This window comes from Cucurbita moschata, unplaced genomic scaffold (assembly GCF_002738365.1).
Source record: "Cucurbita moschata cultivar Rifu unplaced genomic scaffold, Cmos_1.0 Cmo_Scf00025, whole genome shotgun sequence".
Classification (NCBI taxonomy): domain Eukaryota; kingdom Viridiplantae; phylum Streptophyta; class Magnoliopsida; order Cucurbitales; family Cucurbitaceae; genus Cucurbita; species Cucurbita moschata.
This window is the reverse complement of record NW_019268541.1, coordinates 3,503,234-3,531,068: the sequence shown is the minus strand read 5'-3', so window position 1 is coordinate 3,531,068 and position 27,835 is coordinate 3,503,234. Positions and strand designations below refer to the sequence as shown.

General features: G+C 36.2%; 2 protein-coding genes across 3 annotated transcripts; both read right to left on the bottom strand.

Moving 5' to 3' along the window:
- Nucleotides 1-11,678: 11,678 nt before the first annotated feature.
- On the bottom strand, nt 11,679-13,670 carry LOC111461320 (GDSL esterase/lipase At5g33370-like). Its single transcript, XM_023104816.1, has 5 exons — nt 13,367-13,670; nt 13,166-13,293; nt 12,801-13,043; nt 12,205-12,460; nt 11,679-12,134 (listed from the first exon to the last, which is right to left on the bottom strand). Exons 1-5 carry the CDS (start codon nt 13,602-13,604, stop codon nt 11,902-11,904), a joined length of 1,098 nt encoding a protein of 365 aa, XP_022960584.1. The 5' UTR covers nt 13,605-13,670; the 3' UTR covers nt 11,679-11,901.
- Nucleotides 13,671-20,626: 6,956 nt separating this feature from the next.
- On the bottom strand, nt 20,627-25,141 carry LOC111461506 (protein YeeZ-like). Of its 2 annotated transcripts, none has more exons than XM_023105045.1 (9): nt 24,713-25,141; nt 24,187-24,465; nt 23,868-23,960; nt 22,815-22,893; nt 22,478-22,556; nt 21,427-21,466; nt 21,215-21,349; nt 21,005-21,142; nt 20,627-20,928 (listed from the first exon to the last, which is right to left on the bottom strand). In XM_023105045.1, exons 2-9 carry the CDS (start codon nt 24,417-24,419, stop codon nt 20,655-20,657), a joined length of 1,071 nt encoding a protein of 356 aa, XP_022960813.1. In that variant the 5' UTR covers nt 24,420-24,465; nt 24,713-25,141; the 3' UTR covers nt 20,627-20,654. The 2 variants fall into 2 exon arrangements, with proteins under 2 accessions (XP_022960813.1, XP_022960814.1); XM_023105046.1 differs by having other exon boundaries at nt 22,827-22,893.
- Between the last annotated feature and the right edge of the window lie 2,694 nt (nt 25,142-27,835).

Here is a 27,835-nt window from a genome sequence, read left to right as displayed (position 1 = left end):
TTTTTACTTACTTTCATGTTAGATAAAATTTTACTATTCATGTTATGTCAATAAAGAAAGTGTATAACCGATCACCAAAATCATGACTACACCTGCCAGGGTTAATTGGGTAATGAACTATATTCAAGCCATTCGGGTACAACTTAACTCGTGTATAAAATTCGAAAATTGAGGGTTTATTAGGTAATGAACTCTATTCAAGCCATTCGGGTCCAACTTAACTCGTGTATAAAATTCGAAAATTGTGGGTTTATTGGGTAATGAACTCTATTCATGCCATTCGGGTCCAGCTTAACTCGTGTATAAAATTCGAAAATTGAGGGTTTATTGGGTAATGAACTCTATTCAAATCATTCGGGTACAACTTAACTCGTGTATACAATTCAAAAATCGAGGGCTTATTGGGTAATGAACTCTATTCAAGTCATTCAGGTTACTAACCCAAAATTTCGTGTCCAACTTAACTCGTGCGTACCTTGTATCGATCACCAACATACATATTTAGCGATTAAATATAAGATTTAATAAATAAATATATGATTTGTAGTCAAACCATGGAAGAAGGAACACGTGGGTTGAAATATTAAATGTTTGTTTTTTCTTTGAGAAATGAACATAAGCTTCTATTTTGGAATCTCTAACACATTGATAAGTGAGAGAGAAATTTTGAATTCATCCCTTCATTAACTTCAAAGCCTCAAAATTTGGGTAACGCTTTAATTATATAATATATTGTCAAGATCCATATTTTAATTTCCCAAGGAACTCCCATCTTTTTTTAAAAAAAAAAATTTATTAATTAAAATTGTGCAACAAAAAAAAAATAATAATAATAAAAATAAAAATGCTTGTCGGAAACAAAATCCTCTGTCGATTGTCGTAAGTGTTCTAGTCATTCTGTCGGAGTGTTAAGTTTATCTGGTTCTCAATATTATGAAGAGAGTTGTCGTTGGAATCCGCTCCAGTAGGTCAGTTTTTAAATTCTTTTTTCGTCAAAATTATGTCAATTTCGTTACAATTAAGTTGGAGTGGGTTAGAAAATTAAATACGAGAATAATTTACATGTTCTAGGAAATCACGTCACTGTCCATCGCCATAAAAAAACGATTATGAATTCAATCATAATTTTCCATTCTTAATTCTAATTACACTCAATAAAATTATTGTCTTAAAAATATGATCAAAATTATATGAAAGTATATACCCATGATTTTTAATTTCAACATACAAAACAATAGACTTGATTTTTGAGGAGAAAAAGATACAGTGGATATATCGAGATATTTTTTTATCTTTAATAATTGGATTACAAGGTGATTGATCTTTACCGTCATCTTGTTTTAATTGATATCAACAAAATATGGATCTGAGGTTGAATTGGACCTTGAGCAAATGTAGTCTGCTACCAAGAATAATTAGTAACCCGAGCTTAGGTCAATCATGTAAGTGACTCCACTATCAACTGGGGTTGGATGAATTGTATTATGTATGATTATGTGTGTCCCATGGCCCTTGCACGTGTCATGTATACGATTTATGTGTTATCCTATGCTAATTTATGTTATGCTATGACATGATATGTTATGATATGCCATGTTATGCTACATTATGCCATGTTATGCTATGATAAACTATGTCATCTAATAAAACTAAGCTATTTTTGTGATCATGTCATGTTGTAAAAAACTGTTATGAAATCGGTAATTTATGATCCATAAACCTCTTTAGATCATGCCATGAAAGTTATGTTATGTATTACATATTGTACAAGAAATAATATAAACATATTTTACAAATTTACTGTATTATAGATAAATGAAGGTTTGTCTTACATCATACATTATACCATAATTATAAGTTATGAGGAACTCATGCATATTTATGTGTCATGTGTATCAAAATACTTCCCAATACGATTTACGACATTATGTTTACCATGATATTATGTGTGCCCTTTCTCTTTGTGGTGTTCGACATAGAGCCCCTTAGCTAGTGCTAGCCTGATAAGTCAGGCCTACGGGGTTTGCTAGCCCGCCTAGTGAGCCCATGCTCGCAAGCGTGAATCATGTGTAGAGAAGTATTATACATCCAACCTTGTCTGAACTGGAGAGTTGCCCAATGTCATGCTATAATATGTTAAGTTCCACCATGTTGCATGTGTTTGCATTTCATAACTCCAGTGGTAGGGCTATTTATTAAGTAGTTTTTAAAGTGCTCAAGTTATGTGTAAAGGTAATGCATCCCTGTATTGGTGATGACGACGTCGCGATGAAGAACATGGAATCAGTGTTAGGGTAGTTGTATTATCTATTTTGTAGCCCTTAGTTTAGACCAACGTTACCAATGTTTAAGTCAATGACATCGATTTTAAATCAACGTTTCGCACTTAACAGACATGCATGAATGCAGAGACAACCTTTTTTTTTAACAGAAAAATTGGGTCGGTACAAAACATTTTCTAGGCCAATAAAGTTCACGATCAACCACCAACCAAAAAAGTAGTGACTTTTTAAATGACTTGAAAAATAATAGCAAATGAGCTTTTTAAATAGAAAAGATTAAACCATAACAATTAAGGTTTGGGGTATGTGTTTTTTTGACCAAGAGATTAGACATTCAAATCTCTCTTCCACAATAATAATTGACCTATACAATCTCTCGTGATATATCAAAAGTTCAAATTCCGCTACTCCAATTTGTTGTACTAAAAATCAGAAATAGCACCGAGCATAGATGGGAAGTCTTTCTCATTCATATCTTAATTTAATCTCCTTCTTTGTGAGATTCTTTATTTATTTTTGTGGGATCGAGACAAAAATTCTAATTAAGAAATTCATGAAATCTTTAATGAAATTTAACGATATGAAAAATAAAATTAATAAATCTAACTATTCAATGTCATCAATATTAAAAGTTTATAAAAAGTTGGAATATAATTTTTAATATTAAAGTTTATTCATGTAATAAATAGACATTAATTTCTAAAAATTCTCTTTGCTATAATTTAAAATAGCCTAACATTTATTCTCCTATATGTGTAATAAATCATTTTTTAAATCATAAATTACTTTAGGATCACATCTAATTAAATAAAATCTACCATACTAGACATTAGCTTACCAGCTTCAAGAAGTTATTGCATGTACCATTAGCCTGCGATTGTTGACATATTAGACTATGAGCTATAATTAGTTTGAGTCTAGATTGGTGAGGTTATCGGGTCAAACGAGCACCTTTAGTTAAAATTACAATACCTTTTACCGGAAGCAAGTTTGTCTTTACCAAACTCGAGACTAGAGGAGGCCTAAGCAGGCTGCGTAGCTTTCAGATTCCCATAAGTGATTGTTCACCTCTCCCTATATTTATTCTGTCATTTCCCGAGTGTTGAACTATCTCTTTTCTTGAACTAGATAGTAAGATCAGAGGCGGGAAAAGTCTCAAAAGAGAAAGCTAAATTCCTTATTTATCTAAATTTGATCAAAAATAGAAATTTGAAGATTAAAATTAACTCAATTCCCCCTCATTTAAGGTTAAAATTATTTAATTTACATAGGTTAGCTATTGTCTTTTTTGGGCTTTCTCTTTCCGGCTTCCTCTGAACTTTAAAATGTGTCTTCTAGGGGAAGATTTCCACACCCTTATAAAGGGTGTTTTGTTCTCCTCCCCAACCAATGTGGGACATGGTATCAGAGCTAGACACCGGACGATGCGCCAGCCTTCTCGCTGTTCCTCGAAGAGGGGTAGACATGAGACAGTGTGCTAGTAAGGACGCTAACCCCAAAGGGGGGTGGATTTGGTGGGGGTCTCACATCGATTGGAGAAAGGAATGAGTACCAGCGAGGACGCTGGGCCCCAAAGGGAGGCGGATTGTGATGACCCACATTGGTGGGGGAGGAGAACAAAACACCCTTTATAAGAATGTGAAAACCTTTTCTTAGCAAACGCATTTTAAAGTCTTGAGGGAAAGCCTGAAAAAGAATAATATCGGCTAGCTGTAGGTTCCGATTGTTACATTTTCTTTTGAGTGAATATCAAAAGATCCTCGTAATTAAGATGTAGCAATGAATGCAACCAAATATGTTGGCTCAACTCCCATAATTTATTGCTATCAGAAACTTTTTAAAAAATGAACCAAAAAGTTTTGTACTTGAGGGACGCATTTATATATGGAAAACCCTAAAAACCCTAATGTCAATGCAATTAGCTTATCATATCTTCATGAATTGAACTCACCCATACTAGTTTAGGTGACTTGTTATTTCACTTCATTTCAACTACTAAATTAATGTTTCGGTTTCGGTTTTAAATTTTCTACGATGTGTCGACCTTTTTTATCAACATTTTCGTACGTTCGTAGGTTGAAGTTGACATAAATGGGCGAATCAATATTTTCATCTTGAAACGTAATGAAATTATTGACAGAATATCTCGTTACTAATTATCGAAAATTCTAACTTAGTTACAATCGTGAAATGCTTATTTTTAAATTTAAGCTAAATTAGAAAAATACCCCTAAAATTTATATTTATCTTTGAAATATATCCTAAACTTTATATTTTGTCTAAAAAAATACCTCTAAACTTTTAAAATTTTCAACAATGCCCTTAACCTTTCAAAAAAGGTTCAAAAATATTCTTACCGTCAGTATATAGAACGAATCGTCTCCATAGATCATCTCCCTCTTCAATTTTAAGGGTATTAACAATAAAAACATTTTAATTTTTTTTCTAAAAGTTTATGGTATTTTTGAAATGTGGTATCAACGGTCGGTAAGAATAATTTAAAATTTTAAAATTTTTAAAAATATTGTTGAAGTTTTTAAAGAAGTTTACTTGTATTAATCTAAACTTTTGAAAATTTAACAGTATTTTTGAAATACTTTTAAAATTTAAATAATATTTTTGAACCGAGGAGTATTTTTTTTATCAATTTTTTTAAGTTAAAAGAATATCATTAAAAAAATTTGTGACAAAATGCAAAATTCAAGGGCGGTTTTTTTTTTTTTTTTTTTTTAATTTAGTCTTAAATTTAAATATTCTAATGATTTTTTAGGTTAAAAGGACTATTTCATATAGTTAATACCCGAAGAATTCTTGTCTATCTTCCCTGTCTTGAAACTGACAGGCCTGAAAGAGAAGAATGAGGGTTTTTTCTAACTATCTAATTACCCGGAAACCTCAACTTAGCCGACTAGACCTTAAACCGCTTCCAGACCGGACCAACCTACAACAAACAATGAACCGGTCGCTCCGTAACTCAAACAGGCTCCGAAGGAGTATAGCTTTGTTGGGGGTGAACTGATTGCTCCTGGCTTTCCTTTTCTCACAGGGGTAGACAGGCATCTTTTCTTTCTTTTTTGGTTCTCGAGGTAAACGACTGATTCTTAGTGAACTCGATTAGCTTCCTCTGCTTCCGGTGGTGGGCCTGTAATCTTGTCGCATCATTTAGAAGAGGTTATCCAATAAAAAATTACTTTATATTAAATACGAGTAATTTTTGAATTTTTATGATTGAGCCACACCAAAATTGAGTGAATTTTGTTCTCATAAATAGTAACTATTTATTATTTTAAGCATTTTGTTTACTAATTAGAGTTTACACGGGTTGAGTTTGAGTTGGATACGAGAAATCTTTTGAATCAATCCAAAATCTCGAGCTGGTGGCATTGGATTTGTTGGTTTTTTTAAACTTATCTAAAAAAATTAATTCTACTTCTTTACCATACATGTTAGGTTAATAATTAAAGTCTCATAAAACTCGAATATCAAACATTTACGAGTCACAATACATCACTAACATCGGTACAAAAGTCAAATATTCTTAATCTTCATAATAGTCTTAAAAGTAAGATATAGTCAGTTGGATTGTAACCCTATCTTTTTTGGATGAGTTGAGTTATTGGGTCATAGGAATGAATACGATTCGAAAAATATAAATAATAAAATAGTATTTTTGGTTAGGTGAAAACAATAATGAAAAATTAAAAGGATGGGCCACTATTGGGAACCGACCTCCTTCCTTTGGGGTTTGCTTTAAAGCCAATCACCGTCAAGAATAAATGACTTTGAAGAAAAATGTAAGTCTTTTTCAATATTTTATTATATTCATAAAATTGTTTGGTTATTGCTTTGGATTGAGGCTTTGATTTGGTATGTCCCAATAAAAATTAGGTATATGTTTGGTATTGTTGTATTGATTTATAATTATACAACTTTTTAAATTTATTATTATTTTTTTTTATCGACGTTCATATGACGTGAGAATCTGGCTAACCAAGTCATCTAATCCAACGATTATATATATTTTTTTTTTAAGTTTAAACTGAGTTGAATTTTCGAAAAATTGAAAATTAGGATAAATTTCTCAGTTAATATTTTTTTAATCGGGTTAATGGTGAACATACTCTCTATGGGAAACACTCACACACTAGGATCAATCGAAGATATTTACAAAAACTCTGTAGAACTACCGCTTGGGATTTGTTGGGATAAGAATTAAGTAGGGTGGACGGTATGGAGATAGTAGTCCATCTATTCCTAAATTTTTTTTTACTGAAATATCTAAATCATTTTTCTAAATTTATTCCTAAAATCCTAAATCATTTTCCTGACATAAATATAGTCATGCTTGGGCTTAATCGTATTGGGCTATGATACTTTAATAATTAACTCAACCAATTCAAATATAGGGTTACAACCCAATCTAACACTATTTTAAAGGTTATCAAGTAGATGCTTGTGAGTGATGTTAGTGATACGCTGTGACTTAGGTTTGACATTTGACTTTTTATGAGATTTTAGTTATTAATGTAACATGTATTATCAGTAAGTAAACTTTTTTTAATAATTAAAAAATAACCCAACAATCAAGTATAATTTAATTCGAAAATAGAGGGTTGAACGGAGTTGAATAGACTGTTTTTCGATCCTTTAAAGGTAAAGTTTGCCTTTCAATTTGGCCATTACATATAGAGGTTTGATCTGTATGGATGGGTTGGTTGAGGATATTTAAGAGGCTACTTTTACTTTTACTTTTACTTTTTATTTTTTTTTGTTTTGAGTTATGAGTGAGTGTAAATTGCATAACAAACAATTTAATGACACTCACGGTGGGTGAGGATTCATCTTGTTCTAGTGTAAGGATTATGAACCATGTTTACTGACTAACGTATATTATACCCCAAACATGAAGAATAAAATTATCAACTTTGGTCATGTAAGAGCCCTAGATTTTTACTAACCTAAAATCTCTACGGTCATCTTAATCTAAATCTTACGTGAAATTTAACTCTTAAAAACGTCATCATAAAGCATAACTTTATCTTAAAACACTGCTATGGTCTTATGTATTTGAAAACATAATTAAAAAACAAGCTAAAAATAACAATAATAAATAATTTAAACTATGAAATGCAGGAAGACTTATACTAACCTAAGTCTAAGAATTTAAAAATGTTACTCGCTTAAATAACTTATAAGCGTGCCCATGGTCTAGATTTGCGATGTCGTCGTCAGCTGTACAGTGACACGTCTTTACCTGAAAAAGATGTAGCACAAGGCCTGAGTATTTCTAGAATACTCAGAAAGTGACCCCACTATTGGGACCGTGAAAATGCAAACATATGTAAGATATGCTTTAGGGACCTATCGTTAGAACCATCATAGGGGTGGCCTCGGGTCTGGACTAAATTAGATGTGTAATACTTTCCTATACACGACCCATACATGCAAGTGTGAATCCCCAGGCGATTCGCACCCCCTTGACCCATCATAGTTGAGCTAGCTGTCTGTAGCAACGTTTGGAGGTCAGAAGATCCCTAAGTGTCATGCACTACATAATCACCATCATCATCATAGTGTACGCATCTGTACTCGTCACATAAAAGGGGAAGTAGCCTGATGTTTATGTACACACAGTATGCATGAGGTCCCTATGGTTTCTCATCTTTAAAACATTCATGACACCACCCTAATTTTATCTTTGTATTACTATAAGTAATATATGTGCATTAGTCTTCATACTTTCATCATTATTAACATTAACTAGGATTGTGTCTTAGAAAAATCATCATCATGATGCAATATGACATTTAAAATCATCATCATTATTAACATTAACTAGGATTGTGTCTTAGAAGATTCTGGCACATCGCTGGAATCCTTGGGGCTTCCGATGACTCGGCAATCTTTTTTTATAATGATTGTTACAAGTCAAATGAAAAAAAGAAGGCAACCATAGTGGAGTTTGTTAGTTCATTCCCCAAGATGTTCGATAGAAATAGAGCCTTGCTGATGAAGGTAAAACGGTCACAAAAACGCATGTACAAGATACTATTGGAGACCAGCCAGACCACATATCTATAGAAGGCACTTATATAGACCTAGTTTGGCTATGACATGCAAGACTTGGGCACATGAACTTTCAGGCGCTCAAAATGATGAGAGAGAAGAAGAAGGCTATGTGGCTACCCAAAATATACATTCGAGCAACTATGCGAAAGTTTCCTTGTGTCCAAACAAGCAAGATTATTGCTCCCAACTGAAACAAGTATTTGTACTAAGCGACCACTACAATTGTTTCATGTAAATTTATGTGGCCCGATCACTTCATCGTTTATTGCTGGTAACAAGTATTTTCTTTTATTTATTGACGAGTATAGCGGTTGGAAGTGAGTGTACATGCTTAGAGAAAAAAAGAGAGCACTATGTGCATCTAAGAAGTTCAAAAGACGTGTTGAAAATAGTTCTGATCAAAAGCTAAAAGCCTTGTGCACTGACCAAGGTGCTGAGTTCTTATCCCAAAGCTTCTCAAAATCTTGCAAAAAAAAAAAGGTATGAAGTATCAACTTACCACACCGTACACTCTACAAGAAACTTACTCAATAGCACGCAAGTCTCGACGATTTTCATGGGTGAGGCAATACGACAAGCGGTTTATCTTCTAAACCATTTATCAACAAAGTCATTGGACACTTGTACCCCCTATGAAACATCGTTCGGTAAGACACCTCACTTCGGATGTCTAAGAGTCTTCAGTTGTATATCAGATGTTAAGACTGCAAAACTATATATGAATGATGTCAGAGTTCAAAAAATAGAATATTTTGGCGGAGAGGATGGGACCAAGGCACACAAGTTGTATGATCTGCAACATGAGAAAATTCATGTAAGTAAAGATGTCATATTCGAAGAAGAAAAGAAGTGAGATTGGTGTAGCGTCGATGATAACAAACAGACTTTTATAGAGTTAACTACTCTCGAAGAAGTGGGAAATGGACAAACCTAGAAAGTGCACTGACACCAACAAGTTTACACATGTCATCACGAGGGACATTGAAAGGTGTGATGAATTCTTTATAACAAGAGAGTTGAGGCGAGAGCATATAAGAATCAACAATAGATGGAGGACCAAAGAAGTTCCGTTCTCTCACTGAAATTTATGTTGATACACTTGAAGAAGAATTGGATCTTGACAGCTAGTGTTGCTTGTGGCAGAGGAGCCAAAAATTTATCGTGAGGCAGTAACTAAGATGACGTGGCAGGAGGTCATGCAAAAAGAGTTTAAAATCATTGAGAAGAACAAGACCTGGACACTCACTTAAGTTACTGCTCGGACACAAGCCCATTGGTTTGGAGTGGTGTTTAATTTGAGGAAGAATAGTGAAACAAATGTTATCATGCATAAATCAAGACTTGTGGCTAAGGGCTATGTATAGCAACAAGAATTGGATTTTGTGGCTAGACTCGACATTATAAAGCTGATTCTTGCTCTCGCAGCTCAACACCGGTGGGAGGTCCATCACTTGGATGTCAAATCAGCGTTCCTAAATGATAACCTCCAAGAAGAAGTGTATGTTGCCCAACCCAAAGGGTTCTCATCAAAACCGAAGAGCACAAAGTATAGAAGTTGTCAAAGACCCTCTATTGTTTACGACAAGCACCTAGGGCGTGAAACTTATGCCTAGACAAGAGCTTAAAGAGTCTAAACTTCATGAAGTTCTCATAAAAACAAGTAGTGTATACAAGAAACAATGGAGCTAAAACACTCATAGTGGCGTGTACGTTGATGACTTGATCGTCACAGGTACAAATGTGGAAGACATCAAAGAGCTCAGTAACAAATGATGAAATAATTTGAGAAGACTGATCTCGAGTTACTCACGTATTACCTCGGTATTGAAGTAGACCAAAGGAAATATTGTATAATGCTAAAGCAATTGGTCTATGCTACGAAGGTGTGGTCAAATTATTATAAGAAGCTAATATAGTCCCTCGTTGAAAAAAAAAAAAAAAAAAAAAAAAAAAAAAAAAAAAAAAAAAAAAAAAAAAAAAAAGCTAACTTGAATGAAAGTGATGACTAACAAAGTGATGTAGCTTACATATACATATATACATACATGTATGTATGTGTATGTGTGTATATATATATATATGAGCTACTAGACCAAGGATCCATACGCCCTAGTATTTTTCAAGGGGCGGATTAACCTTGTTTATAAAGAAGATAATTCGATTCATGCCATTACAAATTTCTTACTAATTGTAGATTAAGTTAATAGTGTGAAACGAGTGCCTTCTGTAAAGAAGCAAAGATTTTCTCAAATATATGAGTAGTTGAATTCAATTGCGTTTGGAAGAGATTGTTAGGTTGCTTGGAGTGTCAGATAGAGATTCTCGATTCACATCGAGCTTTTGGTAAAATCGCCCGTGAGAGTTAGGCATAAAGTTTGAGTTTAGTACAACTTTTCACTAACAGACGAATGGTTAAATTGAAGGCCTACATCTCACTTTGTAGGACATGTTGTATGTTTGTTCATAAGATTTTATAGGTAGTTAGGACACTCACTTGCATTTTATGAACTTCACTTATACAACAGTTAGTAGTCAACAATCAATATGACACATTTTAGGGCACGTTGTGAAAAAAAAATGCAGATCCCATGTGTGTTGAGACCATTGAAGAGTGCAAGTTGTTAGAGCGTGAGTTAGTCCAAGCTTCAATATAGTTGCTCAAAAGATAAGGATGAGGATGTATCCAAGTACATAAAAGAGTTACAATAACATGAAACATAAAAGATTTTAGAGTTTGAAAGGGGTAACCAGGTGTTCTTAAATATAACATGAATGAAGGATATTATGAGTTTGGAATATAAAGAGAAGTTGAGTCCACGTGAGTGTGCCATTTGAGATACGGGACCGAATTAGTTTAGTAGCCTACTTATTAGCATTACAACCAATCTTTAGAGAGTTCATAATCTTTAGGTGTACAAGAGATTTGTCTCATGTTATTGATTACGAGTCACTATAACTAGACCATAGCTTCAGTTAAAAAGAAAAACTCGTGCAAATCTTTTGGTAGAATCACAAATCCAAGAAAGAAACATGAAAATGATGGTTAAATATTCATAGTTTTTCCAAGGAACGTGAGAATAAGGCTGGGTGTCGGAAGGGGTTCAAGAGTAAAAGTCTCAAGGACGAAAGTTCTTTTAAAGTGGATAGATTGTACCGGCCCATAAATTGAAAAAAAAAGCCTTATAGTTTCAGCTTTTAAGTTGCATGCAACTCGAGGGAGAGCCACCTTCTAACTTCAGAGTAGTACTAATACTTTTGTTAACTTTTATAATTTCTTTTCCATCTAGTATAATAACGATGACATGCATTTAGTAACAGCCCGATCAGTTTAGGTCTATAAGTTAGGTCATTATATAAATAATTCAAAACATGCACATTTTCTCGATCAAGCCAACAACACAACACTAAACACAAACCAAAGCAAATGCAACATTAAAAACGACATAATTCAAACCCTTTTGATTATAAGAGGCAAAAGAAGATTATATCTTTTCTCTGTCTTGTTCTTTCTTGGTTTCGTGGCTTTCGGTATTGCTTTTATTGCAATTTTTCAAGTCCTAGAATCCAATTCAAAGATGGTTGTGAGGTTCATAGGGTACATATATTTGGTTGACCCCGACAACATTTGCTTCACTATCATACCATTAGCCTTTTGAGAAGGATGAAAGGCATCCCAAAACGCATACGCATCTCTGTTCGAACATAAGTTTGATGCTTCGGTGCAAAGCCCTAAGCCATTGTATGGCCCTTGTCCACAACATGCCACTTTTGATGTCTCAAACCCTACCATACACCAATTTACATTATCATTAAAGGACATATAGACATAAACTTAGCAAAATTTTAGACATACCAAATGCTTGAGGATTGGAGACGAAATCATTGTGCATTTGTTGAGTATTAACAGCCACAAACACATTGGAACCAACTTGGGCATTGAGTCCTTTGATCATTTGAAGAAGTTGTGGATTATACAATGCCGCTGCCCGTTGCAGCTCCGCCGAGCACTGCCCGCCGCTGCTTCCTCGCATCGCTAATTCTGCTGGGACGCACCCTAGCGGCCCTGTTCCTGTAACCAGAACTCGTCGCGCTCCGAGCTCGTGAAGCCTCTGCATCATAAAATTACAATCTCATCGTCTTATCGAGAGTTGATGTTGAGAGTATATGCTTTATTATTATTATTTTTCTAATTTTGAATTTTAGAATTAGGGTAATTTTATTTTTATTATTTTCAAGTCATTTTAAATCTAATTAAGTAAAACTAGTTAAAAATTAAATCATTAATAAAAAGTGGTTAACTCTATCCACGTACGAGAATTAGGGTTTAAATTAATATAATTATTAGTTTGAAGTTTTAATTTATACATCCTCAATTAATCTATACTAAATGATGAGTACCTTGACGTAACAAAAAAATTTATAGAACAAAATGAGAAAGGGAGATATTACCAGGAGGAGCTTTCGATACTCAACGATGAGTACCTTGACGTAATCGGGGAGAGCATATTGCCTTGACCGAGCGGAGAAGGGGACGAGATAGTAATTATTGACGAAATCATTTCCACCAACGGTAACCAGAACCAAGGCTCCATTTACGAGTTGGGTTGTTTTTTGAGCTCCAATCAGGGCTGCAACTCTCTTTTGGTACTCTTCAAAGTACTCTAATTGCCTGAACATTCTTATTATATTGATCTGCACCATGCACATTTTCAACCATTTCGACATTGGCACAAAGGGCGAGTCGATGAATTCATCATCGATAAAATCGTCAAAAGATACTTAAGAATTAGAGGAAGGAAGTAATGTGGACGTACAAACTGAATTCCCGTGTCATTGAGAATGCCAATGCCAGCCGAAGCGAAATTGGCGCCGTCGAGCAACCTCCGACTGTTGAGCTCCGGACTCAAATAAGGAAGTAAGAACTCCGACCCGAGTTGCTTACCTGAAAGTCGTGTGTTAAGAATATGAATAAAAGATTAAAGCTACTAAAAACAGAGAGAGAAAATGATGCCAACTTATGTAATCAGGGATGTTAAGGCCGTTGGAGAAGCGGCCAGTCGGGCGATGCGTCGGGAAATCGATGCCATACGGGTATGCATCGGCACGGGCTGTGGTGGCAAGGTAGTTGTTATTGCCATTGTCAACGAGAGAGTCTCCAAAGACGAAGAAACTCCTCCCCGCCTTGGCTCGGGGGCTCAAAGAAGCTAAGGCAAGCACGATGACAAGAACGTCGACAAACGAGTGCGGTGCCATTGAAGGCGAGACGAAAAAGGAAAAAGGTTGAAGTGAAAGAATTTGGATGTGAAAAATGGAGGGGAGATGGAAGGATGTTATATAGAGAAGAGGGGTGAGATTTGGTTGTTTACATTACAGTGCCAGCTCAAAAAGGGTATGGTTTGTGTGAGTGAGCTGAAAAATTGGGTGTGATGTGGCCAAACATAGAATCTTTGAACACCTTTAAAGGCTGTGCTTTTATTTAATAGCTACATATTTTGGATGGGTAATTAATACTATTCAAAACTTTTAATATCGAAAAAATTAGGGTTTTTTTTTTTTTTTTTTTTGGTAATTACATGCTTTCCCTTTCGGGTTCGGGCTTCCCCTCAAGACTTTTTAAAAGCCGTCTGTTACGGAAAGGTTTCCACACCTTTATAAAAGGTATTTCGTTCTCTCCTCCAACTAACGTGGGATTGTAGGATGTCACAATCCACCCCCTTTGAGACCCAGTGTTCTTACTGGCACACCAGCTTGTGTCTACCTCCTTTCGGGGAAGAGCCTCCCAATGTGGGATTGTAGGATGTCACAATCCACCCCCCTTTGAGGCCCAGTTTCCTTACTGATACACCGGCTCGTGTCTACCCCCTTTTGGAGAAGAGCCTCCTCGCTGGCACATCGTCCGATGTCTAGCTCTAATTCCATTTGTAACGGTCCAAGTACACTGTTCGCAGATATTGTTTTCTTTGGGCTTTCCCTTTCAATATGAGTTATTAAATCCATCTAGAATTTTATCTGAGTGTTCAATATATATTATTAATAATAATTATAGTCTTATATATAATACATATAAGATAATATAATATAATAATCGTAGGGTTGCCAATTCAACCACTCTTAACAGCTTTTAAATATGCTTGATTAAGTGAGATTTCTTGTTAATGGATTGGTCATAAGTAACAGCATCATGTTTTTATAATATTTATTTTTTAACATGTTAATAAGATAGTCTCCAACCTACTCGACTATAAAATCGGGCGAGTTTGAATCTCCTCATAGAATTTCTAGCACCAAACGTCCCCGTTGCAATGTAACTTGACTCGTTTTCTCGATTAACCCTAGTAATCCCTGCAATGGATGTCACGCCACCATTCCAATTTGCTTTCCTTTTAAGCATCAAATGTCATCTCACCGTGCATATTTCTCGCTTAGACATAGTAATCGCACCACTGCCCCTCGTCATTAACGTGGTGCTCTCTCTCTCTCTTTCTCTTGTAGCATCTTTACTGCCACTTTTGGTTGCCAAATCTTTGCACGTCTCACCTCGCTGCTGATCATAGTGTTGTCCTCATCAAACATCGACTAGAACTATCGTACGAGAAAGAGTAACATAAGGGATTATTCTTTGCTTTATTTTTTTTCGCTCTTTTTATCTTTCTTAAATTTGTTGAGGATTTTATGCCATTATGGATAGCCCATAACTTTTTAAAAAACTAGTCACCATTGTATGGGTTGAGTGGTGTCTCTATGTGCAAGTTATAGTTGAGCTAGACAATCTTGATCAAAGACACGCCATAAACAACTGATCCTTTTTAAAAAATAAAACGCTCGTTGTTACTATACATGTGTTCATGTCTATTCTCGATAAGGGAGTGTCTTGTTGATATTTCTAATACTCGTACCCATTTAAAAATAATTAAGGGCAAGGTCGTAGCGTGAGAGTAACAAGCAGGTTTATAAAACATGTCATGAGATGACTCCTTTAATATTTTTAAATGCTTCCGTTTTAATATATTTTTAAACATGACATTTTGAGATAACTCATTCTTGAAAATTTTAGATTCAAGATTAAATAAAATATAAAAGGATCTAGAATTATTATTGTGATGTCCCACATAGGTTGGGGAGGAGAACAAACTACCATTTTTAAGGGTGTGGAAACCTTCCCCTAGGAGACATGTTTTAAAACCTTGAGGAGAAGCCCGAAAGGGAAAGCCCAAAGAGAACAATATCTGCTAGCGGTGGATCTGGACCGTTACAAATGGTATCAGAGCCAGACACCGGACGATGTGTCAGCCTTTTCGCTCTTCCCTAAAGGGGGTAGACACGAGGCGGTGTGCCAGTAAGGACGCTGGCCCCAAAGGGGGTGGATTTGGGGGCGGTCCCACATCGATCGGAGGAAGGAAAGAGTGCCAGTGAGGATGCTGGGCCTCGAAGGAGAGTGGATTGTGATGTCCCAAATTGGTTGGGGGAGGAGAACAAACCACCGTCTATAAGAGTATGGAAACCCCCCAAATTGGTTGGGGAGGAGAACAAACCACCATTTATAAGAGTGTGAAAACCGTGGATTGTGATGTCCCAAATTGGTTGGGGGAGGAGAACAAACCACCGTCTATAAGAGTATGGAAACCCCCCAAATTGGTTGGGGAGGAGAACAAACCACCATTTATAAGAGTGTGAAAACCCCAGCCTTCTCGCTGTTCCCCAAAGGGGGTAGACACGAGGAGGTGTGCAATAAGGACGTTGGGCCTCTGAGGGGGGTGGATTATGATGTCCCCCAAATTGGTTGGAGAGGAGAACAAACCACCATTTATAAGAGAGTGTGGAAACCCCAGCCTTCTCGCTGTTCCCCAAAGGGGGGTAGACACGAGGAAGTGTGCAATAAGGACGTTGGGCCTCTAAGGGGGGTGGATTATGATGTCCCACATTGGTTGGAGAGGAGAACAAACCACCATTTATAAGAGTGTGGAAACCTTCCCCTAGCAAACGTTCGGGGGTAGACATGAGACGGTGTGCCAGTAAGGACGCTGGGCTCCGAAGGGGGTGAATTGTGATATCCCACATTGATTGGGGAGGAGAAGAGGGGAACCTGATTTCGGGAAAGCCCAAAGAGGACAATATCTACGGGATAATTTTGAAATTATTTTATAAAATAAGAAACTCGAAGCAACCACTTACCTAAATTAAAATTTGTGTCATTAATAAAGTATTAAAGTCTAAAAAATGTTGGAATTTATTGATTTACTAGAATAATAAACTAGTCTTTTTGTTTTCAAGTATCAATTAAATATAATTAAAAAAAATCCATTCCCTTTAAAATCAATAATGCTATTAATTATTATTATTATTTCTTTCGAATAATTATTAATATCTTTGAGAAAATCGAAAATAAATTAATGCAATTTTAGTAATTAAAAATATGTTTGAATCGAAAATAATCCAACGGTTAGTAATAAAAGAAAGGAGAGGTTTATGGTTACCAACTACCCTACAACTATGTCCTCCAACCCAATTAACTTCGGTTGGAAAAACAGTTGACCTAACCCTTATTACCTACATCCATTTTTATTTTTTCAAACAAAAAAGTGTTGCAATTTTCGACCTATTTTTTCACTCTCATAAATTTCCCCTACCAAAATTTGAATATTCGGTGTACACCAGCTGAGTTAGGTTGGAGAAATCTTTTTTACTTGAGCAACCCGAATAGAGTTCACTACTGTAATAGTCCGAGCTGAATTAGGTTGGAGAAATCTTTTTTACTCGAGCAACCCGAATAGAGTTCACTACTATAACAGTTCGAGCTGAATTAGGTTGGAGAAATCTTTTTTACCCGAGCAACCCGATAGAGTTCACTACTGTAACAGTCCGAGCTGAGTTAGGTTGAAGAAATCTTTTTTACCCGAACAACCTGAATAGAGTTCACTATTGTAACAGTTTGAGCTAAGTTACGCTGGAGAAATCTTTTGTACCCGAGTAACCCGAATAGAATTCACTACTGTAACGCTTCGAGCTGAGTTAGGTTGAAGAAATCTTTTTTACCCGAGCAACCTGAATAGAGTTCACTATTGTAACAGTCCGAGCTGAGTTAGGTTGGAGAAATCTTTTTTGCCCGAGCAACCCGAATAGTGTTTACTACTGTAACAGTCCAACCCCACTACTAACCGATATTATTTTATTTGGGCTTGCTCTTTCAAGCTTCCCCTCAAGATTTTTAAAACGTGTTTGCTAGGGAGAGATTTTCATACCCTTACAAAGAATGTTTCGTTCTCCTCCCCAACTAGGATTTCACAACTACCCAACCCTCTATTTTCGGGCTGGATTGTCGGATTGTTTTTTTGTTTTTTTTTAATTACTGAAAAAAATCATACGTATTCTTAATACATGTGTATATATAACTAAAATTTTATAAAGTTCAAATATAAAACATTCATAAGTCACAATCCATTACTAACATATGTTACAAACGTCAAATATTCTTAATATTCATAATAATCTTAAAAGTAGGGTACAGTCGGGTTGGGTTGGACTGTAACCCTATTTTGGAGTTGATCGGGTTGACACAACAAAAAGATGTTAACCCAAACCGACTCGAATTATCAATTTTTCAAAAACTCAATCCAACCCAAACTGAAAAAATCTAACTCAACCTAACTTTTATCTTTGGGTTGAATAGTCTTGATTAATCGGATTATTGAGTCATATGAACACCCCTTATTTAATTATATTCAAATAATTATAAAATTATTTCAAATAGTTTCCTATAAAACCACTTATTTATATTTTTTTCAAAAAAAAAACCTAGTTTAAATGAAAAATAGGCATAGTCGACCATGTTAGAAGCGATATTAAAGTCGCATTTAATTTCGAAGCCTAAGGTTTGAGGTTATGAAGGTAGAAAGAGCATATTTATATGGTCTACTTTTAAGTTGGTAAGCAAAGTTATTTCAAGTGATTTCATTAACTAAAAGTCCTAAAAGGATTTCAGCAAGTTTCTCAAGGACATGCTACCCTAAACTAAGGGCAACCCATTAGGTCAAAGGTCCCATGGAATAGATATCACGTGATCCTTCAATGTTCTTTGCCATTTTGATTTGTAATTTAGGTATTAGGTTTTAGTGTATGGTCAAGATGTAACGATTCGACCTTTTAAACATTAACTATAGACCATTACTAAAGAACAGAAATCAACTCAGAACTTTTATATCTCAATAAATATACGACAAAAGCTTACAATATGGGTTTCCACATATTTTAAATATATGATCGGTAATTCTGAGCTCCATGGGCTCATAGCCCATCAACTCTAGTACGGTCTCGTCACTAACTGTGTAAACTTAAGGACGCCCTGAAAAAGAAGAGTAACACGAATGAATCAAAAAAAATATTCTCAAAAAGTAGCTGCCTTATAATTAGACACCTATCTCACTTAGAATCATTATATCGTGTGTCTAATTTATATACCGTTGATAGTGTTAACTTAGACTCTCGATGATTGAGATATTAACACAAATAAGACTTGGTCAGATCCTCTAAACTATGCAATACTAAAGAGTTATGTCGTTTTATTCAACTTAGGAAACATACTTAGTAAGCAATCTATCTCATCGCATATTTACCCTACTAAATTACCATGGACTTTTAGACTCTAGGAAGTTTGGGTCTATGTTCTCCAACTATTTGAGCTATTGGGTAGGCCTCAAAAAATTTTGAGCAATTCTCTTGCATGTCACAGATCTCGGGACCTAGAAGTTGCTCACTTTTTCTAGCGTCGTAGATCTGCTGGATTGACGTAACTGAGTTCTAGGATGAACCTTCTTTTATGTTTGTTAGACTAAGTCAACTTAGTTTTCTTTGATAGTGAATGACATGTATCTTGGGTGAAGGCACGACATCGTCATATATCATAGGACAATATGGTGTCTCTCTCTAAACATGTTTGTATAAGGTTAACTGGGAACCCTTCTACAAGAACTATTATAAAGTGAAAAGGTCTAGGGGAGTGACCGCAAGTGCTAGCTAGTTATTGAGTCTACATGTGTGGTCCCTTGCCTCCTCTTAGGATGGGTTTATGGTGCATTGGCTTAGTTCAGAAAACCCCTTTCCATTTTTACGAGATAATGACACCTAGTCGCCTTGACACGCTACCCTATCTAGCCTAGGCCAACCTTGGTGATATTACTTTTGAATTCCTACCACCACTTGGTAGGAGCGCTATTAGGTCTGACCTAGGTCGTCAATAACACTAATGATGTGTTAAAGGAGATAAGAGGTGAAACTCTGGTAATACCGTTCACACTACTAGTAGGCCTCATAAACTTTCTTCTTCTGTAGGTGTCGTGGATATTACCTAGGATCTTAGGGGGTCTAAGCAGTTTAAATCTTGAACTCTCATCTTCAAAACTCTCTCTAGACTAATTCCTTAGGGTTACCTTGGTTCCTAGGGTCTAAGCCTCTAATCGTTGCTCACGATCTTGGGGTACTTGGTCTACTGGAGGCGTTTAAACTTAGGTCATCGTAAAACTGTCCTAGCTCTAATAACCTCTTCTAAATTCAATACATTCATGCATGCTCAAATAAGTCAATCACATGGAATACATATCTCATTTTCAAAAGATACATGCATGCTAAACAGAGAGGTAACTTAATCAATCACTTGAAGTACAAATCTTAGTCTCAAAACATACGTACATGCCCAATAGTGATCCTGAAGTATAAATCTCATTCTCAATACAAAGGATCTAGCACAATGGAAACATCTTACACAGCTTTACAGCTCAATCCAACGCCTTAAACATGCATTTTCTAGCTATATATGATCGATTATACTTGAATACTAACACATCCTAGTGATCCCTATAATTAGTTCTCAAAGAAGTTAGAATGGCTTCATAATTGATCCTGCGTCTCCTGTCTGCTCTTGTTTCCTATGAGCTCGGTACTCTAAATTTCTAGAAAAAATGGTTGGCAAACCCTAATTAAGTTATAATAACTTAGTATTGAAACCGGAGCAAAAGAGTCGAACAGAAGTCGAACGGGTGAGAAATAACCCTTCACATGTGGCTAGAAAGACTCCTATGTAGATTTCAAGTGTGGGTCCAAATACACGGTTGCGGACGTTCTTCATTCGATTTCAAGTCAAAATAAAATGAAGAAATTTTGTTCTTAGATCGAAAAAAATTACAACATAAACATAGGTTAGGTCTAAAAAGTGTCACTATCTTACCCGACCCGACCTATGAACACCCCCAATTTTTATAACCGAAACACTCCTTACCCTAACATGGTCCAAAAATTTGGAGGTCTCTCCATTTAGAAGGGTTCATCATCTCCCATTTGGTCAATTATGTTCTGCAATCCTGATTTATAACTGGAAAACACAAGACTCACTCCCAACTCCCTTTTCATACGTACATTACACACTCTTTTTTCACCCCTTCCACTCCCATTCTTAATAACACTTGCTTCCATCTTCTCCGACAACTGTTCGATTTTACCAGGCCACTTTTTCATAACCAAATCCCGAGCATACGAGAAAACTTCTTCCCTTGGAGACGGATCGTCGTCGACTATGTTGTAAACTCTCCTGCAAATGCACATCCAGTATTGAATTCTTGCTCCATTCCTCACTCTAACTACATGATATTGATGTGTTACGTTACCTGGATGAAGGCTTTTGAATACAGGCTTTAAGAGCTTGGCAGATGTCGAGAACATGAACTCGAGATGTGTATTGTCTACGTCCTCTACGTTGTTGACGCTCGGATAACGACTTTTGCTTGATTAATGTGTCGATAGCACTGGATGAGAAAAACCAATCATTTGTAAAAAGAACATTCTAATACGAATATCAAGAGAAAGGATGACACGACCTTCTACCAGGACCATAGATACCTCCGAGCCGAAATACGTGCGCTGAGAGGCCAAGATCATTACCGAAATTTAACCATTGCTCCTCAGCTTTGATCCTCGACTTACCCGTCTGACTCGAGGGATTCGTCGGGTTGCTACCATAGAGTAATTACGCATTTAATACGAAATTGATTTACTAAATGGTGGTGAGGACTTAACCAAAATCACTTACTCTTCATCCACCCAATCACCACCATGATCTCCATAAACACCTGCCACAAAGAAGAAACGTTGATCATAGTCAATAATAAAGATATGTCATTTCTATGACCAGTCTCTAGTGGCAAAATGGTTATGCACGAACAAGGTGGGTGGAGCAGCTCAAGCCCACCTCTAGCATCTATTGTCTTCGGGCTTCCTCTCAAGATTTTAAAACGCATCTGTTAGGGAGATATTTCCACACTCTTATAAAAAATGTTTTGTTCCCCTCTCCAATCGATGTGGGACCCCCCAAATCCGCCCCCTTTCGGGGCCCAGCGTCCTCATTGGCACACCGCCTGGTGTCCACCCCCCTTCGGGGTTCAACCTCCTTGTTGACACATCGTCCGGTGTCTGGCTCTAATACCATTTGTAACAACTCAAACCCACCGCTAGCAAATATTGTCCTCTTTGGGCTTTCCCTTTTGGACTTCCCCTCAAGGTTATAAAATGCATCGGCTAAGGAGAGGTTTCCACATCTTTACAAAGAATGCTTCGTTTCCCTCTCCAACCGATATAAGATCTCACAGTAGGATCTCCTATATTCACAAATTTTATACTTCCATCCATGGCCATAGCCGCCACTGGCAACTTAATACATCCAGCAGCAACAAAACGATTTCGATAGTTGAAATAAGATGAACAGAGACGATAAAGATGATTGCTTCGCAAGAGGGAGGGCTCTATGAAGTTAAGGTTTAGGTCCTAGGGAACCCCCGTCTTTAAGAGAGGAAGAGAGGCAAAAGGGGCCAGAGAGAGAGAGCTCAAAAAATTCTTACATGCTTGCTTGCTAGACCTATGTTCTTCAACTGTTTTAAATGCATGTACGACGGAGGGAAATTTTAACAGCTCAAGCACACCGCTAGAAAATGTTGTCCTCTTTGGGCTTCCCCTTAGAGTTTTTAAAACATGTCTGCTAGAGAGAGGTTTCCACACTCTTATAAAGAATGTTTCGTTCTCCTCTCCAATCGATATGGGATTCCAAAGAAATGCTTGTCTGTGTATATTACAAAAAGAGCACATACTTGTTGATGACAAATAGCAAAGCCATTGAAGATCTCCACCCTGTAAACTAGCCCTTAATAATTTTTCATGCTGGAGCAGCTGCAATGTCAGTGCAAGAACAGCAAGAACATCAAGAACAATCACATAAGATAACCCAATACGGAGTATTTGATGCAGGACAATGTTACAAACATTTTATTGCGATTAATCTAAGGCATTTCAGATTACATCAGCCGTGAAATCCCCCTTCAGAAACTTCTAAAGCCTCAACTCAAACCCTTAATTAATCTCAACAAAAGTTTCTACAAATATCCTGCATCAGTATTCAAAAGAAAACAGAGAAATATAATGGCATACAGGATCACCAACATCCACATCTGGTGGAATCGAAACGAGAAGGTGAGTATGATACTTCATTGCTTTTAGAGCGCCCGGTCTACGAATCAAACATGGAACACGGCCAATAAAAACTTCACATTATAAGTACATCAACTTCCAAATAGTTAAACTACGAGCTTTGAGCAGATTGTTCAGTACTATCAGATGATCATAAAAGTTTCTATATCTATTCTACATGTGTAAGAAACGATATAATCCACATACGAGCACTAAGCTCATGGGGTTTGGTGTAACAGCCCAAACTCACAACAGCAGATATTGTCCACTTTGACCCGTTATGTATCGCCGTCAACCTCACGGTTTTAAAGCGCGTCTGCTAGGGAGAGGTTTGCACATGTTTATAAGGAAATGCTTCGTTCCCCACTCCAACCAATGTGGGATCTCACAATCCACCCCTCTTGGGGCCCAGCGTCCTCGTTGGCACACTGTTCGGTGCTTGACTTTGATACTATTTGTAGCAGCCCAAGCTCACCGCTAGTAGATATTGTCCGTTTGGCTTGTTACGTATCGCCGTTAGCCTCACGGTTTTAAAACTTGTCTACTAGGGAGAGGTTTCCACACCCTTATAAGAAATGTTTCGTTCCACTCTCCAACCAATGTGGGATCTCACAATCCACCCCCTTGGGGCCCAACGCCCTCGCTGGTACACTGTTCGGTGCCTAGCTCTAATACCATTTGTAACAGCCCAAGCTCACCGCTAGCAAATATTGTTCGCTTTGGCCTATTACGTATCGCCGTCAGCCTCACGGTTTTAAAACGCGTCTACTAGGGAGAGGTTTCCACACCCTTATAAGGAATACTTCGTTCCCCTCTCCAACCAATGTGGGATCTCACATTTGGTGTGAACCTCACCAGTAATATCATCCGAACAAGCTTACCGGACATCAGTGTCGATTTTGTTTACATTTAGAACTCTAATCTCATGAACTAGAAATATTTTCATATCGATGTAACATAATGTAAGGATAGCATATGTTTAATTTATGTTCTCTCAAAACTATAGAAACTTACTCTGGATTATTTGCATCAAAAATATGAACATCAAAACCCCTTTCCTCCAGTTCCATCTTCTGCCCAAGGTTTCTACATGTCCCAGAAACAGCCCTAATGATCAAAGCCCCTTTCATTAACTTCACAGCTATAATTCTTAAAACAAAATATCAAATAGAGAACGAACTTTAAACATCATGAATCAGTCGATACTTGACGAATCAATACAAAAACTATTCCAAATCCATAAGATATTAAAGGATAATTCTCTAATTTCTATAAGTTCAGCAAGGCATTATTGAAGTTAAACACAGATGACTAGGAATTGCAGACATTTTACCATCCCAACTTCTTTAGTTCTTGCGCGAAGAACCGTCCAACGAAACCCATCCCTAAGATAAACATCCGATTCTCGACTTTCAATGGCGATGGTTTCAATTCTGAATTTGAAATCTTCAATGCAGCTACATGGTGAAAATGTGGCATCGATTCGAGTCTAATGAAACCATAATTCTCAAAAATTTTGCTGCCTTTCAGAGAAATTGTTGGATGATTCCAACACAAGGCATTCATTTGGCAAAGCTGAACAAAGCAATCCTAGTTCTTCGTACCTACAAAACTACACAAGTGAATCTCAGCTTGCTTAGATTTGATTTTAACAATATGTTAATTTTAGGATTGATATAAGCACAAATCATCTCACATCAATAAGATCCAAATTTTTAGACTCAGATAGACCTACTAGGGGCGTTGCTATGTGGAAATCTTAGAGAAAAGATATACAGAATGAAATAATTCTCAATTAGAAATCGCATTGAAAACATTGCAATACAGTGAAATAAAACATTAAACCCCTTGAAACTCACAAATTAATGAGTTTGAACTCACAAATCTGAACTCTGTAGAAAATGTGTAATTCAATTTGAGGTCGTTCGAGTGTGGATTACGAAAATGAAGCAATTCGTGGTCCGCTTGCGAAGGATCCTCCCTACTCGAGCAGGGGAACCTCGCCGTTAGATGGTCGGACGTCGGAGACACGGCCGCGCCGCTACTGTTCGAGTCTTGCAATCAAAACGCGTTGGTAACTGATCTGAAAATCGTGCGTGGTGCGGTCGAATGGTGTTCGCGCCACCACTACAGTCAATGTCACAGAGAAATCCTTGCGTGGGTGAATCTCGCAGCCGCTGGAAACCACGCTGGTCTCCGGGCGCGTCAGGCGTGGCTGGACCGCTCGTTGCAGATCCGGTCGTGTCCAAGGCCGCCTGAATATAGTCGTCGCCGTCAGGATAGTCGGAAACGATGGGTGTGCCGTGGAAATTCAATTATTATGGTTTTAAACGTAAAAAATTTTAAAATTTTTAAAATTACTTTACTGTTGTTTTTTAATTTAAAAATATTATTGAAACTTTAACAAATTTATGAATATTTATTTTAGACAAAGTTTATATTTTATTATCTCTGTAAGATCCCATATTTATTAGAGAGTGGAACGAAACTGTAACCACTGTAGTTTTCTATTAATGTTGTGATGAATTATTTATGAAATATATCTTAGATATTATATCTTAATATTCTTTTCTTTCGGATTTGATTTATAGTATATTTTATTTTATTCTCAATATTTAATTAGTTTATATTTTCATTGTTGGTAGGTATTAGTTGCTAGCTTGTATCCTGTTTAAACGATATCAATATCAATGAGAATACATGCCTTCCCAATTCTATTTCTATTTCGTATTCTCCTTCATATTGACATCCTTTAAATAGGATACAAGCTAGCAACTAATATATATCAACAAGAAAAATATAAACTAATTAAATATTGAGAATAAAATAAAATATACTATAAATTAAACCATAAAAGAAAAAAAATTAAGATACAATATTTAAGATATATTCCATAAATAATATATCTCAACAATTAACCTAGATCATCGTTTAACGAGCCTAGCTCTGACCCCATTAACTCAATGTTAGAAACTATGCTTTATGGGAAGGACACTAATTAATCATCGTAGGATTGTCGTAAATTTTTGTGCAGACTTAGTTAGGGAGATAATCCTATTAATCACGTGAAGTATGGAATGGAAAACATTAAGATAATGTGCATTATAAAAGTCTCATCCTATGAGCATTATCGTAATTTTTCATAACATACAAAGTATTCGTATCCAAAATTGCCCCCCTAAAGTCCTAATCATGCATATTCTCTGCACGTAAGGCAAAGTATGCTTGCATGTCAGTATGTCTTAGTGATCCCAATAAGTATTACTCGAGAAAGCCTGGATGGCTATTTACTTGGGTGAAGTGTGTTTTCTCGAGCTTGTTTTTCATTGGCTAGGACCTTCAAAATTTTGGTAGACAACGCGAGCATGGAACGAACACAAATTAATATAAAAATGTACATCGAGAGTGGATCGAAACGCGACCTTTAGATCTTCAATGTGAAGCTCTCTAAACTGAACTATCCTCGCATAACCCTAAAGTAACATAGCAAACTAGTACGAAACTATTCAAGCTCTTAAATTAATATATTAAGATTTTGTAAAATGTATCATGAGCGTGGATCGAACACGCGACCTTTAGATTCTTCAGTTTAAGACTCCCAACTAGGCTATCCCCACATAACCCTAGAGTAACATAGCCAACTTGTACGAAACTATTTTCGAGCTCTTAAATTAATAAAAAAAAATCATCAACTCATTAAATATTACAAGGTCTTTAGTTTTTTTGTAAAATGTGCCAGGAGCGTGGATCAATCACGCGACCTTCAGTCTAACGCTCTCCCAACTAAGCTATCTCTACACAACCCTAAGTAATATAGTCAACCTGTACGAAACTATTTTCGAGCTCTGGAATACTCTTAAATTAATATAAAAAATACTCGTTAAATAAATTACAAATACTTTGACCTATCGCTGCATAACCCTAAGTAACGTAGCCAATTAGTACAAAACTATTTTCAAGTTCTTAAATACTTTTAAATTAATATAAAAAAAAAATCTACTCACGGTTAATTTATGAAGACTTGATTTTTTGAAAAACCTGCGTCGAGAGTAGATCGAACACGCTACCTTCAAATCTTCAATCTGATGCTCTGTAGTATAGCAAATCGAGTACAAAAATATTCTCAAACTCTTAAATACTCTTAAATTAATACAAATAATAGAAAAATACTCTACACAAATTTTGAAATCAATTGCATTGAAAAATAAAATAAAATTCGGATCAAGCAAGAGATAAGGCTAGTAATCTAAATTAGATTACTGATCAAAGATCTAGAACTAAGATTTTGAACCTTGTTTTAAATTGAATCACTCCACAATCGAACTTGATCAAGGCAAAAGTCCATCAAGCCCGTCTAAGCCAGTGATCCATACACAGTCGATCCATACATAGCGGACATACCTGGGTGACCCAGTAGCATATGCAGTAACTCCAAATTGATACCCCAACCACGTGATCGAACTTTCTTTTATAGCCCTTACAAACTAATATAACTAGTAAACTAACAAAGACCCCGGAAGAAATAGGTTAATCTAACCATTTCAACCCTAAAGGAATGGTCTAATCTAACTATCTTAATCATTCCTCCCCTAAATTGATTGTAAAAATGCTTTCATTTTACTCGTGGTACTACATACATACCTATTGACTCACGCAATTTTATGAACGCGTCCAACGTAAGTGGCTTTTTCATAATAACTGCAACATGTTCTTGTGTGATAAGATAAGGAATCAATACAAGGAGAATAAGATTCGGATTACCTTGTTGATCAAATATCTCAAGCCAAGAACACTTTGTTTGAGATTCGAATCACTCCAGAAGCAAGATCGATCATGTCTAGCTTCAATGATTCTTGTTGATCAAATATCTCAAGACAAGAACACTTGATTGAGACTCGAATCACTCTACAAGCAAGATTGATCATGTCGAGCTTGAATGATTCTACATGCAACCTAAACTACATAGAGTTGCAAATAAACTT